Source organism: Nannobrachium achirus (assembly GCF_963921795.1).
Source record: "Nannobrachium achirus genome assembly, chromosome: 15".
In the NCBI taxonomy this organism is placed as follows: domain Eukaryota; kingdom Metazoa; phylum Chordata; class Actinopteri; order Myctophiformes; family Myctophidae; genus Nannobrachium; species Nannobrachium achirus.
This window is the reverse complement of record NC_137822.1, coordinates 9,103,351-9,117,870: the sequence shown is the minus strand read 5'-3', so window position 1 is coordinate 9,117,870 and position 14,520 is coordinate 9,103,351. Positions and strand designations below refer to the sequence as shown.

Genomic DNA, 14,520 nt, shown 5'->3' with positions numbered 1-14,520 from the left:
GAGCCAGGACAGTCTGTTTACTTCTTTTTTTTATGAAGGGTTTCCGGCTGTCCTCAAAACGACACCAACGACCAATTATGCATTCAAAAGTTGTGCAAGGACCGCTTTTATCATAATCCATAAAAAACATCAAACGAACGAACGGCCGTATCGGCACGGAAGTCTCTTGGGGATTGGGGCGAACAGGAACGTTCAAAGCAGTATAAGAGTTAATGACCCAGTACGGAAATTACGGCACGGCTGAGACTCCTTGCTCAGATGTCCGGTTTAAAACGGTTTTAATATGGGCATTGGGCATCTCCATACGGCTGTCAAAGTGTTAAAAGCCAGCCAGTCAGCCAGTCAGCCAGCCTGAGCACTGTAGCATTATTGGGTGTTTGTGGCATAGGGATGGGACGATATGAACATTTTCATATCACGATGATTGTGAAAAAAGAAATCACGATTTACGATATTATTGCGATAATCAAAATTCATTATCCTGGGGCAGAACATTTGCCAAAAAATAGCCGATCTACAATTCTTTGCCAAAGACATTTGTTAGTGAAAAAAGGCAGACAGACAGTCAGGTTTGTGTGACAGGCAGACAGACAGACAGGCAGACAGACAGACAGACAGGTTTGTGTGGCAGGCAGACAGGCAGACAGACAGACAGACAGACAGACAGACAGGTTTGTGTGGCAGGCAGACAGGCAGACAGACAGACAGGTTTGTGTGGCGGGCAGACAGACAGACAGGTTTGTGTGGCGGGCAGACAGGCAGACAGACAGACAGGCAGTGGAACCAAGCCAGACGGATAACAAACAGCATCCACCGAGGTAAAATAGAACTGCGTGCGTGTGTTTGCGTACGTGCATGTGTGTGTGTGTGTGTGTGCTCACGGACAGGAAGCACGGCTGCCAGGCTGGGCTCTCTGGCACTATCGGTCTAGCCACTGTGGTGCCACTGATGAGATGAGCAGGGGTCACTCTCTGCTTGCCTCTCCTCTCTCTCTCTCTCTCTCTCTCTCTCTCTCTCTCTCTCTCTCTCTCTCTCTCTCTCTCTCTCTCACACTCTCTCTCTCACACTCTCTCTCTCTCTCTCTCACACTCTCTCTCTCGCTCCAAAATAGCAGATGTACAAGCTCGCAGCACGACGCGAACCGCAGCAACGTGAGCTTGTACGTCTGCTGTTTTTGAATAGCCGACTGACTTATAATGAATGGATAAAGTGGTTACAAGGATTGTAACCAGCTCTCTCTCAATATATCCCCCTCTCTCTTTCTCTCTCACACACTTTCTCCTCTGTCTGTGTGTTTCACAGTCTCCCTGTCTCTCTCTGCTGTCGCTCTCTACGGCGGTGGTTCTCAACCTTGACAGGCAGCGACCCCCGAAATAATCATATTTTTACTGGGGACCCCCCCCCACCCCACCCTACGAGCACTAGTAGCACGAGTTGAGGCATTACATTTTATAACACGGTTCTATTGTGAAAATAGCAGATCTACATGCTCACAACGCCTCGCAACGAGGCGTTGTGAGCATGTCGATCGGCCATTTTCACAATTTCTGCCTCTAATATTTGACAATATGACCAATATTTAATTTGTCATTTTAGAGGTATTAAAAAGTCCTCCAATTGTCACTTTAGAAATGTGCAGACACCCTCTATACACTTTTATGTTGGTTTGTTTACTGTTTAGTGAGAAAACAATGTTGCACATTAAGTTAATCATCTGGGGACTCCCCAAAATAATTTGGGGACCCCCCCTGGGGTTCCCGACCCGCAGGTTGAGAACCACTGCTCTACGGTATCTTTCCCTTTCTCTTCATCTCTAAATGTAACTACCTTTTTTTTTGCGCTTCTCATTAATCTTTCTTAACTTTCATAAAAACCCTTTCCTGCTGTTTACGCAGTAGAGGGAACAGGGGATCGTATTTAAGATGGAGACAGGGAGACGGATCCCTCAGAAAGAAAGGCAGAACAAAGACCAAAGTGGCCCATGTTGGTGTGCCAGTAATATGGTGTCTCTCTCTCTCTCTCTCTCTCTCTCTCTCTCTCTCTCTCTCTCTCTCTCTCTCATTCATTGCATTGTTGATGAGGCTTGTTTATGTCCTTTTGCTCAGACATAAACAGTGTGGTTGTACTCCTTACCGGAACTATTACACACACACATTACACGCACGCACGCACGCACACGCGCACACACACACACACACACACACACACACACACACACACACACACACACACACACACACACACACACACACACACACACACACACACAGCCACGAGCCATAAACCATCTCTGCCATTGATTAGCTTACCACTTAAGCCCTATTTCAAAAATAGCTAAAATCTCATACGTTGCGAGCATTTCTTGCAAGTATAATTTTAGTTGTTGCCCCAATGCAGTGGTTCTAGCACAGGACACCCCTTTAAATAACTCTTTCCTCCACGGCACACCTGAATTACATTGTTACTTTATAGCGCCTAACATTTATGTCATATTACGGTACATAAATATGTAGAGATACAGTATATCACGAGGAAAACTTGACAGATTTAAAATAACGTTATAATTGGTTTTATACTTGATCATACAGTATACATTTGAACATTTGAAGGCCAATAGCCCTTGGGGGAATAGTAGTGAAAATAGCCAATCTACAAGATCGCAAGATTTTCACTAGTTTGCAGCGGTGTAAAGTAGATTTACTTAAGTGCTGTACTTAAGTACCATTTTGAGGTATTTGTACTTTACTTGAGTATTTCCAGTTTTCAGTACTTTTACTTCTACTCCACTACATCTCGGATCCAAATATTGTACTTTTACTCTACTACAATTATTTGAAGACTTTAGTTACTTGTTACTTTGCAGATATAAATGACTATATTATAAAACATACATTAATCCACTTTAGCCCTGGCTATAGTATACCTAGGCTATTTGAATAGCCGATCTACAATAGCCGATCTACAAGCTCACAATTCGTTGCATTGTAAGTAAAAGAATTGAGTACTTTTTACACCACTGCTAGTTTGGTTCCCTGTCATTAGTTCCTATATTCTCATTCCCAGACAGAATGTTTTTTGAACGGAACCTTCCACCAAGACGGAAATAGCAAGACATGCCATCTCCGGTTTACTTCCCGTATCTGTGTGAATGCGGGATGATGCCTTTTTAGGAGACTTGGTTGGAGTCTGTCATTTCCAATGGAAGAGTGAATGTGAACTTCTGAACCATTCTTTAGCTCAGTGGTTACAAGCTCACAATGCCTCTCAGTGCGAGGCATTGTGCTTTTTTTTTTTGGCTAAAGTTCTCAGAATATGGACACTACTACTCCACTACTACTTCATCATACAAGATTGTCCCACAAGCAGGTAGTGAAAATAGCAGATCTACAAGCTCACAGATACGAGCCGTTTTAAATCCTATAATATATAGTACGGTTTTGGACAAGGTTTCCACCCTCGTCGACCATATGAGAGAAGGTAGCAGACAAGGAGATGACATGCTAAACACGTCTCGAGACTGACTCAAAGACACATTGATGAGTGTTGTTCTCGACCGGTTGTACGAAGTTTGGTGGTTTTTCATACCGAAAACTGTACTGCTGTTCCACCGCTAACTGCTAGATGGCAGCAGATGCTCTCAGGATCTGGTTGGATTCAGAAGTGTGTGTGTTTGTGTGTGTGTGTGTGGGTGCGTGCAAGAAATCTTGCAAGCCACTGCACTGGTCAGCGCCTAATTTCTTAGGTGCAGCCGGCAGGCCGGCGCATGCCGCCTTGTTGCATCGCAGGTGATTCAACTAGTTCGCTCGCAATACAAACAAAAAAGTTGCTACGCATTTCTGATCACAAACACATTGCTCACGCCATTCTGCAGTTACAACATGTTCTCTCTCTCTCTCACACACACAAACAAACACACAGTCTAGCGTGAGTCTGCCTTTTTGTTTTGTTTTGTTTACAGCACGCATAGTGAATAGAGTGAATAGAATAGTATTTTAACTGGGGACCCCCCCACCCTACGAGCATTAAGAGTTGAGGCATTACATTTTGTATAACACGGTTCTATTGTGAAAATAGCAGATCTACATGCTCACAACGCCTCGCAACTGAGCATGTAGATCTGCTATTTTCACAATTTCTGCCTCTAATGTTTGACAATTTGACCAATATTTAATTTGTCATTTTAGAGTTATTAAATTGTCCTAAATTGTCACTTTAGAAACGTGCATATACCCTCTATACACTTAAACTTTATGTTGGTTTGTTTACTGTTGAGTGAGAAAACAATGTTGCACATCAAGTTAATCATCTAGGGAATACCCCTCAAAATAATTTGGGGACCCCCCTGGGGGTCCCGAGTCCCACAGGTTGAAAACCACTGATCTAGGGCATTGCAGTGAGCGTGGTTTACTGGTGCCACTAAAACATCGGCCATTAATTTTTTCCATAGAGATTCTACGAAAATATTTATATCAATCATTTTAAGCCTAGAATCAAGCCATCCCAGGATCCTGGTGAATCATGGCCATAAAACCTTTGATTCTGTGGAAAAGAAATGTATTTATTAAATGTAGTATATCATATAATTAAATATTCATTTTTACCACCACAGAATCAAAGGTTTTATGGTCATGAATCATGATTCACAGGGTTTAAAAATAATTGATATAAATATTTTAGTAAATCTCTGTTGGAAAAATGAATGTTTTTAGTAATAATAATAGCTGTGGCACCAGCAACCCCACCACACCCACTGCTATACAGTATGCCCCATAGAGTAGGCTGTACAGTATTATAATACCAGTAAGACTCCCTAATCGGGAGATAAGCGACCGTAGGTGGCTTATCTCCACAAATAGGGCAAAATATGTTTTTCCAAAATCTTCCTGATCCATGTTGATGACATGAGTGTAGACATGCTGTGTAGTGATATTCGTGATTTTAGGGCAGAAACTGTAGGAGCAGTGTCCAAAAAAGTGTTTTAAAAATCGGCCTGAAGGTGGCGCTAGAATAGGGCCATGTGAGAAATGAGGGGTGGGGTCTCTGCGTTGCCTTGGCGAACGAATAGGTACCGGCCCCGGCTCTCCCGGACGCTCCTAGGCCGAGTTACGGCATTTTATGTGCGCTGCAGTGGCAGGGGGTCCTCCACTGGGGGCGCCACCACTTTTGCATCCGTTCTGGAGCACCAGGAGTCGGTGGTCCCCGGGAATTCCCCGTGAGCAGCCCCGTTGGGGTGGTCATTTGGTCATTTTTGCACATTTGGTCATTTTTTACATCTGGGGGTCCCTGGGGCTCCGGGGGTCCTTGGAGGTTGTAGTTTGGCAGGCAAGGAGTGTGTGTGTAAAATGTGGCATGGATCGGGTCAACGGGTGCAGAGATATAAGCAGGGAAAAAGTGTGACGTGTGAGCACATTTGGTCATTTTTTACATCTGGGGGTCCCCCAGGGACCTGGGGGTCCCTGGGGCTCCGGGGGTCCTTGGAGGTTGTAGTTTGGCAGTCAAGGAGTGTGTGTGCAAAATTTGGCATGGATGGGGGCAACGGTTGTGGAGATATGAGCAGGGCAAAAGTGTGACGGACTGACTGACTCACTCACTCACTCACTCACAGACAGCCTGTGGAGGTTTTGGTAGTAAATGCGACCTACGGTCGCAATCATAGTTTGATGTGCAATGGATACTGCAAACCAGTGGTTCTCGAACTTTTTAATTTCAAGGACACTTATTAGCCTGCGGACCCCCATTTGAAAAGATATGCCAGGGACCCCCATATAAGAGAAGATATGTACCCCTCTAGCAGTTATTCTCAACCATTTTATTTTCAAGGACCCCCAGTTTGACATGCAACAGATGTGTTAAGTAACCACTTAAGCTCTTTATATATTTTGGCTATATGAAAATAGTCGATCTAAAAGCGATGCGACACGTTATTTTAAAAATGTTACATACATTTTGAAAAGTTGAAATGGGTTACTGCTACTGGGAGTATTTCTACATTGCGGTATAGATACCTTTTACTTAAATAAATAAATTGAGTACTTTTTACATCACTGGCTCTTCCCAGCTCTTTATATGTCCTTGATGAGTGTCACAAGCTATTGTCAGTTGTCATAAACACTCTGAATGCTCCTCTCCAGATAAGCCTTTTAGATTAGCCCAGGTGTTTTCAATCGTGTTGTAATAATAATGTGTGGCTGTCACAAATAGGCCTGTCACATTGTTATTATTACACATTATTACATAATCGTCTACTGGCAGTTACTTGAAATAATTTCAATTAGTTTGCATAACCGTCAAAAAAAAAGCAAGGCATTGCACCCTAGACTGCAATGCCAGCGCGTCGCGGGTTCGAATCCCGTTCCCGACGACCTAGCTTGTAGAGCTGCAATTTTTTCTAAAATCTAAAATGACTCAGAGATGCTTCCCTGGTTTTAACCCATTTAGAACGGGTACACACTATTGTGTATCATTATTTTATGCTTTAACTGTTGAAAAATAGCAGATATACAAGCTCACAGCGCGGCACCGAGTGCCGCGTTGCGAGCTTGTAGATCTGCTATTTTTGAAAAATCGCGAAAACTTGAATTTTGACCCGATTCTATAAGTGTCTTTTGAACCCTTCTAAGATTTTTTGCCAGCCATCGTCAAAGAAAAGGTCCTTTTCACTTAAATGGAGCTCAGTTAGTCTGTTCTTGAGAGACTACTGTGTCAGTGGTTCTCAAACCTTTCCATGTGAAGGACCCCCAAAATGATATTTATTTGGCCACGGACCCGCATCTCAAAATATTTAGTTCCAGGGACCACCCAGAACCAAAATTTGAGATACAAACGTTTGCTTTGAAAATGCATATATTCAAAGTTTTGCACACATTTTCACGACTTTTTCAAAAATAGCAGATCTACAAGCTCGCAGCCGCGCTGTGAGCTTGTAGATCTGCTATTTTTCAATAGTTAAGCATTCAATAATTCTAGGCCTAATGGGTGAACTCACACATCTGTGTGTGCGTGTGCGTGCGCGTGTGTGTGTGTGTGTGTGTGTGTGTGTGCGTGTGCGTGTGCGTGTGCGTGTGCGTGTGCGTGTGTGTGTGTGTGTGTGTGTGCGTGTGTGTGTGTGTGTGTGTGTGCAGGTGGTCTGTGGAGTGTGTTCACACTGGGCGGTGCCGGCAGCAGCAAGACGGGGGTGGACCAGGAACACAACCCGCTACCGTTGTCCAATCAGAGCCTCTTGCTGCTGCTGGTCTTAGCCAATCTGACGGACGGGCCTGACTGGCCCAACCCCTACCGACAGGCTGTCACCGGCTTCAGAAACACACAAGGTACGCCTGTTCCTATCCTTATGTTTTGATTTTGATTTTGAACCATTTGTTCAAAATGTGTTTTTCAAACTTTCAAATTTCAAGGTCTCCCCTTAAATCTGACAGTGTACAAATGGAACCAAATGAAACCGGTGGGGTTTATTTGGTTTGGAATCCACTTTGAGAACCACTGCATTATTTCATACTTTGGCTATTAACACATGGGATGCTCAGGTTTCTAACATTTCTAGCTGTTGCTGCTGCCGCCGTTCACTCACGCTTTATTTTGAAGAGCCTCGGAAGCTTCGTGCGTGTGCACGTGGGTGTCCACTGACGATTGAGGAAGAAAATCCATTTGTTTACAAACGCTCGCGAAACTAAAATCCAAACCACGGTAAAGTGTCGTCGTGAAAACAATCAGATCTCTGCTTCCCTGGCGTTCTTTTCACCTCATTCATAGATAAAGCCCTTTTTATGTTTCAGAGTAGAATGGAAATCAATGCAGCCTAGAGCATCCATTTTCTCTCTCTCTCTCTGTGCTACGGGGTGACATATGACTAGAGTCATTCACAGGTCATAGCATGCACGCAGCACGCTGTACAATTAACCCTTTGTCGTCTCGTTCATGAACGAGACAACTCCTTTTGGCAGGGTGACCCCTAGTGGCCTTAACTCGTTACTGAACGAGTTTGGCACCCAAGTTGTTAAAACATTGCAGATATACAAGCTCATGGCGTGGCACACAATTTTTGAAAGATCATGAAAAGCCGTAGTGCCCCTTTTCCACAATCTGTGTACCGTATTTGTTTGTGTTCTCAAGTTCTGTGGAATTAAATGTGGTGATGATGATTAATATTATTATCGGTCATTATGTGAATGGGATCACGAGAGCATGCCACATTAGCAGTGTTGATTTTGACAGCAAATCATCTGAAATGTTTTAGATTTAGTCCAGTTTTAGTCTACTAAATATAAGATTTTAGTTGACTAAATCGACAGTTGATTTTGTCAACAAAAATGTATTTTGTCGGGCCTTGATGGTGTCGTAATGGCAGGTTATTTTGCTTGGTTACATGCTGAAAATAGCCCAACCACAACCTGAGCTTGTAGATCTGCTATTATCAGAGCGCAACAGCCGAGCGCAACTTAACATAAAATGACTTGTCTTATAGTTCTACTGGATCTCTTCTCCACTAGTCCCTCCCTAACATTTAGTCTAGTTTTTATTTGTTTGTGACAAACACTGCACATTAGCCTATCCATAGATGCAGGCATGCTAAATGAGGCCAAAGGTAGATGTGCCAGAGTTGGATCTGTGCCTCTTATTAATTGCTCTGTGGAAGCTGTAATTATAAGTCAATGTATCATCTTTTTTTTTAGCCCTCGTGACAGTTCGGATAACACCGACCTGTCATCTGTTCTGTGTGCTGGCGATAGGGAAACCGTGGGTGTTATTATTTGTAGCATATTCCCCAGCTCTATTACCGTCGCTGCAAAAGAAACACACATTGTATTCTTCTCTTAATCCTAGGAAACAGGTCCTACCCTGCAAAGATTTACAGTGCAAACTCTTATGTAACCTTTCTTTGTCCTCAGCTGGTGTCAGACATTAGCGGAGGCTGAGAACTGGATTATAAAACAGGTTTTTTTGCTTTTTTTTAGTGAATGTTTGCAGAAGAAAGAAACGGTTCTTAAACCTGTCCTGGAGCAAAGTTAAAGGTTCCATTCATTATAATGAGCTCCAGTCTGAACTCCTCAAACGTTTGAAATCTCGGCGTGTCCGTTCCGTTCTGCCGCTAAGCCGGGGCCGCATACTTCAAAAGATGTTTTATTTTTTCTTCTTTTTTTTTTCCCCAGCTTGCCGAAACCAAACAAGTTTTCTGAGGACAAAATAGTTTTACGCTCGCTTGCGGCTCTGCTTTGAGTGCTGAGCGTTAAGACGCCGCCCCCACTGACTGTACGGATTTTAACTCATGATAGTCAGGGAATATCTTAAAAAGTCCTGGAATAAATTCCTTAACCAAAATAATTATTCACCAACGTGTTTGTAAAGGTGTCTCTAGTAACACATCTCACAAAAGACTGAAATTCAGTTTCCCTAGGAGAATCCTTGACAGCTGCTGAAAGTTGGGGTCCCATTAAATTAAAGCTATACTGTGTAAGTTGCTCAACTGGTGGTCTGTAGCAGTATAGCAAACCGCGGTCGCGTTTGCTTTTTTCGTCCGTTTTTCGCTCGCGGACCGGGCCGTCAGACCACCGCGTCCGCCTCGCCTCGCCGAGACGCTTTCAATGAGGTCTCCCGTGTCCTTCTACGAGCAGCGGTTGGGGAGTTACATGCTAGACTCCTCCAGTGTAAACACTGCAGTGTACTTCCTGAAGGCGTGTTTCCTAAACCCACCAGAGAGCACGGCAGTGTATGTTCTGCGCTGTGATTGGCCGGCAGTGTATAACCCTCGCTGTGATTGGCTGGTAGTGTGATGACGCAATTTTTCCGCGAAAACCGGTCCCGGGCAGGGATCATAGAAAACATATAAAGAGAAGGCTTTAGAAGCTGAAAATAACGGAGTGGGGGTTCTAAAACTTTAGCGATTTAACAGCTAGGACCATTTTAAGATTTGTTTTATAAAAAAAGTTACATGCTGATGGTATAACTTTAACTATACAGGATAAAACACACCAAAATAAATTTGCTTTAAGTAGCACGTGAGGGGTCAAACTAGGGGTTTTTCATGATTCTGAATCCATTGCAAGCATTTGTTTTGCATGAAAAACATTCCTTGGGGTAAAGGCAACTCCCACAAAACTGAGAAAAGTGATGACCAAGTGATCACCAAACCATAGTTGTGTGGGGGCGTTTTTAGCCCAAGGAATGCTTTTCTTGCAAAACAAATGCTTGCAATGGATTCAGAATCATGAAAAACCCCTAGTTTGACCCCTCATTTGCTATTTAAAGCATATTTATTTTGGTGTGTTTTATCCTGTATAGTTAATTTAATGGGACCCCAACTTTCAGCAGCTGTCAAGGATTCTCCTAGGGAAACTGAATTTCATTATTTGTGAGATGTGTTACTAGACACCTTTACAAATATATTGGTGAAGAAATGTTTTGGTAAGGAATTTATTCCAGGATATGACACTATTTCTGAAGATATCCCCTGACTATGAATCTCCAATGTTTGTTTGACATCAAACCCAGATACGCTTCTTTGACATGTTTGTCTCAGAAATGTAGCCGTTTTCTGGCAGACAAAGTGTGTGCCATACCATCCCTGTCCATGAAATGAACCCATTCAAACCGGGAAAGCATCCTTGTCATTTTAGATTTTAGTGTTTTTACGACATTTTCTTTAGCTTTAATCCAACGTCAACGGTCATCATCGTGCTGGCTTTAGGTGGACATTTTTGTTAAAATTCTATTTTTGCCATGATGGACATGGACATACAAAATGAGTAGACAAACTCATAAAGAGCTAGCCCTAAATGACCATTGCAGGTCTGTAATTCTGAGAGTGGGTTAGGGTAGGGTGACCAGACGTCCCGGTTTGGCCAGGACTGTCCCGTTTTCAAGCTGCGCGTCCCCGTGTCCCGACAAATATCTCTAAAACACTAATATGTCCCGGTTTTCAACATTCACTACAGAATTGTCCCGGTTTTCGCCAGAATTAAAATAATTGTAGTTGTTTTCAGTGGTTGAATATGCATGCGTGTCTGAATTCAACGCGGCTGTTTGTCAATCACTCACTTCCTGTATGCAACCCTGCGTGTATGTGCACGTGCATGAACGTTAGAGAATGGGCATGCGTGTGCGCGGTAACGTGCGTATTGCTTTTAGGGTCCCGGTTTTAGGCAACAGTGGTTCGCATCCCAGTTTGAGCATCTGAAAATATGGTCACTCTAGGTTAGGGTTATGGTCTACGAAATATGGGGGTCCTTGAAAATAAAAGGTTTGAGAACCACTGTAACAACACGTCCTTGCTGCTGCTCCTTGCGTTGCAGACACGTCGTCTCTGCCCACGGAGCAGGCCCACAGCTTCCAGATCAACTTCAACAGTCTGTACACGGCGCTGTGCGAGCAGCAGCGCTCCGACCAGGCCACGCTGCTGCTCTACACCCTGCTGCACCAGAACCACAACATGAGGACCTACATGCTGTCCAGGACCGACATGGACAACCTGGTAAAGAGCACTGTTCAGGGTTCCCACGGTCATGAAATTCCTGGAAATATTTTGAAATTTGAAAAATATTTGTTTCCAGTACTGGAAAAGTTTTGGAATTGATCAAAGGTCCTGGAAGGTCCTGGAAAAAATAGCTATGCATTGTCTTTGGTTATTGATGTTGTTAATACCTCTGAAATGACAAATTAAACATTGGCCAAATTGTCAAATATTCGAGGCAGAAATTGTGAAAATAGACGATCTACATGCTTGAGCATGTAGATCCGCTATTTTCACAATAGAAACGTGTTATACAAAATTCCTCGAACTCTCAGTGCTCGTCAGGGTGGGGGTCCCCAGTTAAAATATGATTATTACGGGGGTCACGGCCTGAAAAGGTTGAGAACCACTGGCATACACTACCTGTCTTTGGGAATTGCGCATAGGAGTAAGCGACTTGTTATTGAGCTGAATTATTGTTATATAGTCCTGTAAATTGGGTTAAATATTCTGGAAAGGTTTTGGAAAAGTTTTGGAAATTAATTGGTAAAAATGTGTGGGAACCCTGACTGTTTCCCATACAGTCGGTCGGGATCCATCTGTGGGTCACAGACCAATTCTTATGGGTCGCGACTCATGTAAAAATGCAATTCTTTTCCTACATTTAAACATTTCAAAAGATTTTCCCCTCGCCCAAAAATCAATATTTTATTTAATACATTTGAAAACAAACACATCCAAGAAATGCCATATATTACAAATTCATTTGACAATCTACAAGAGATCTACAACATGGCGGCGAATTGTCGTGCTGTGAGCATGTAGATCGTTTATTTTTACTTAGTTTGGGTCCCGGGCAAACGTCTAATTTTTCTTTTTGGTCTTGAGCTAAAAGGTTTGAGAAGCACTGGTATAAACCGTGTACATCGAAGAACATACACACACACACACACACGCACACACACACACACACATACACACACACACACACACATACACATACACACACACACGCACAGTGGCTTTCATCCCTTTTCATACCAAGTTGACTATTTATTCAGCATTTGAACCACAGACCACCATTTGATGAGATTTAGACTCTCAGACACAATTCCATGCTGTATTGATGTTGGTACCATAGGAGAGATAACAGGCAAACGTTGATCAAAATAACAATTATTCTGCATTCTCTAATTGTGTAGACATCCTGTAAAATTAACTAATGCAGATGTTTAACTATAATCTAACTCGGGGACGTGCTGGGCCCCTGATTCAGTCCGGGAAAAAGAGTTGGAGAGGCCCTCATTGCACGCTATAGAGAGAGATCTCTCTCTATAGCGCTGCTGCTGCTGCTGCTGCTGCTGCTACTCAAAGATTAGTGGGCCAATTACATGAGTTGTATTTCGTCGTTGTCGGGTGGAAACCTTGTATGTCCAAAACCGTTTGTTTTGTATTTATCATTTTAAAAATGATTTAAACTAGTGAAAACAGCCGATCTACAAGCACACAACGCCTTGCACCGCGAGGTGTTGTGTGCTTGTAGATCTGCTGTTTTCACTACTTTTGTGCGAGGGCTTTGCTTTGCGAAAAAATGTACAAATTTGAAACTTGGAGATACAAGGTTTCTGCCCGAAACCTTGTAGTGACGATTTACTTTGTTGGCCGCCCAGCCCCCAAAGTGGAACAAAGGCAGACATTTTATTTTAATTTTTTTTCTTAATGGCCGGCCTGGACCGGACGGGAATGAACCGGCCATTCGGGAGTTGTCCCGCTTTTCCCAATGGCCAGCACATCCCTGATCTAACTCTTGAGAGCGTAACATGAAACCAATAAGGGTCCATTTGGTTTAATTTTATGCTCTCAAGAGTTACAGATCTATAAGGTTCCATTTGTTTACCAACTCTCCATCATTTAGCTGGGAACCACCTGGAACCCCCTCAATGACCACTGGTTTCATACCAAGTTCATTATTTATTCGGCATTTGAACCAGGGACCACCCAAAATAGCCTAATACTTTGTAGATGTTTTTTTTTCGGGCCAAACACACATACGCACACAAACACTTTCAAGATACCAGTGGTCAAAAGCGATTTTATTTAAATGGCGGTACATAAATGTAGGATGTTGTCACCCAGGTGATGCCCATCCTGGAGATCCTGTACCACGTGGAGGACAGGAACTCCCACCACGTCTACATGGCCCTCATCATCCTCCTCATCCTCACTGAGGACGACGCCTTCAACCGCTCGGTGCACGAGGTGGTGGGTAGACACACACACACGCACGCACGCACGCACGCACGCACGCACGCACGCACGCACGCACGCACGCACGCACGCACGCACACACACACACACACACACACACACACACACACACACACACACACACACACACACGTTTCAATTCAATTCAAGGGGCTTTATTGGCATGAGACAACGTACGCCAACATTGCCAAAGCAAAGATGGAACGATGCAATCAAAACAAAATAATGTATGCACAATTGAAGGGAATAGAAATGTTGTATTCTCAGAGCCGTTACATTGCAACTGAGGCAAATCTAACTTACAAAACCATAAGAATTATGCGTTTGCTGTCAGCCATAGTTGGCCTACTGTATATACCGGTACTGTATCCACTTAGTAGACGTTGTTGACAAAATAGCGGTTGTGTAAAGATAATTGCTCTGTTTGTATGTACAGTGTTTTTTTTACAAACTAAGATTTTTTTTCAGTCACGCACACTTGCAGGCACAAATACACCTGCACTTTGTGTATTTAGTGCGACTCTTCAACTATTGCAATTATCTTCCATTATCCATTATTTCTGGGATCATAACGGATCACTTCTGACATTCTAAAGGCCTTTTGTTATACCACTGCTGTCGGGCACAAACCGCCTGTCTACGTGTTCTAACTTTTTGTGGGTTTTTTCCTCTGTAAATTGACGCCCTTACATGGTCATACAGTGTCACACAAAAACATAAAAAGCAGCAGATCTGATACTAGTGATGGGACGATATGAAAATGTCATATCACGATTATTGCGACAAAAGAAATCGCGATTTACGATATT

At 43.2% G+C, this 14,520-nt stretch overlaps 1 protein-coding gene across 1 annotated transcript in view; it reads left to right on the top strand.

Moving 5' to 3' along the window:
• dym (dymeclin) overlaps positions 1 to 14,520 on the top strand; it is a 97,844-nt gene that overhangs the window by 35,951 nt on the left and 47,373 nt on the right. The window contains exons 9-11 of the mRNA XM_080743006.1: positions 7,122 to 7,310; positions 11,286 to 11,464; positions 13,580 to 13,705. Coding sequence (XP_080599132.1) covers positions 7,122 to 7,310; positions 11,286 to 11,464; positions 13,580 to 13,705 — 494 coding nt within the window. The remainder of the gene's footprint in view (positions 1 to 7,121; positions 7,311 to 11,285; positions 11,465 to 13,579; positions 13,706 to 14,520) is intronic.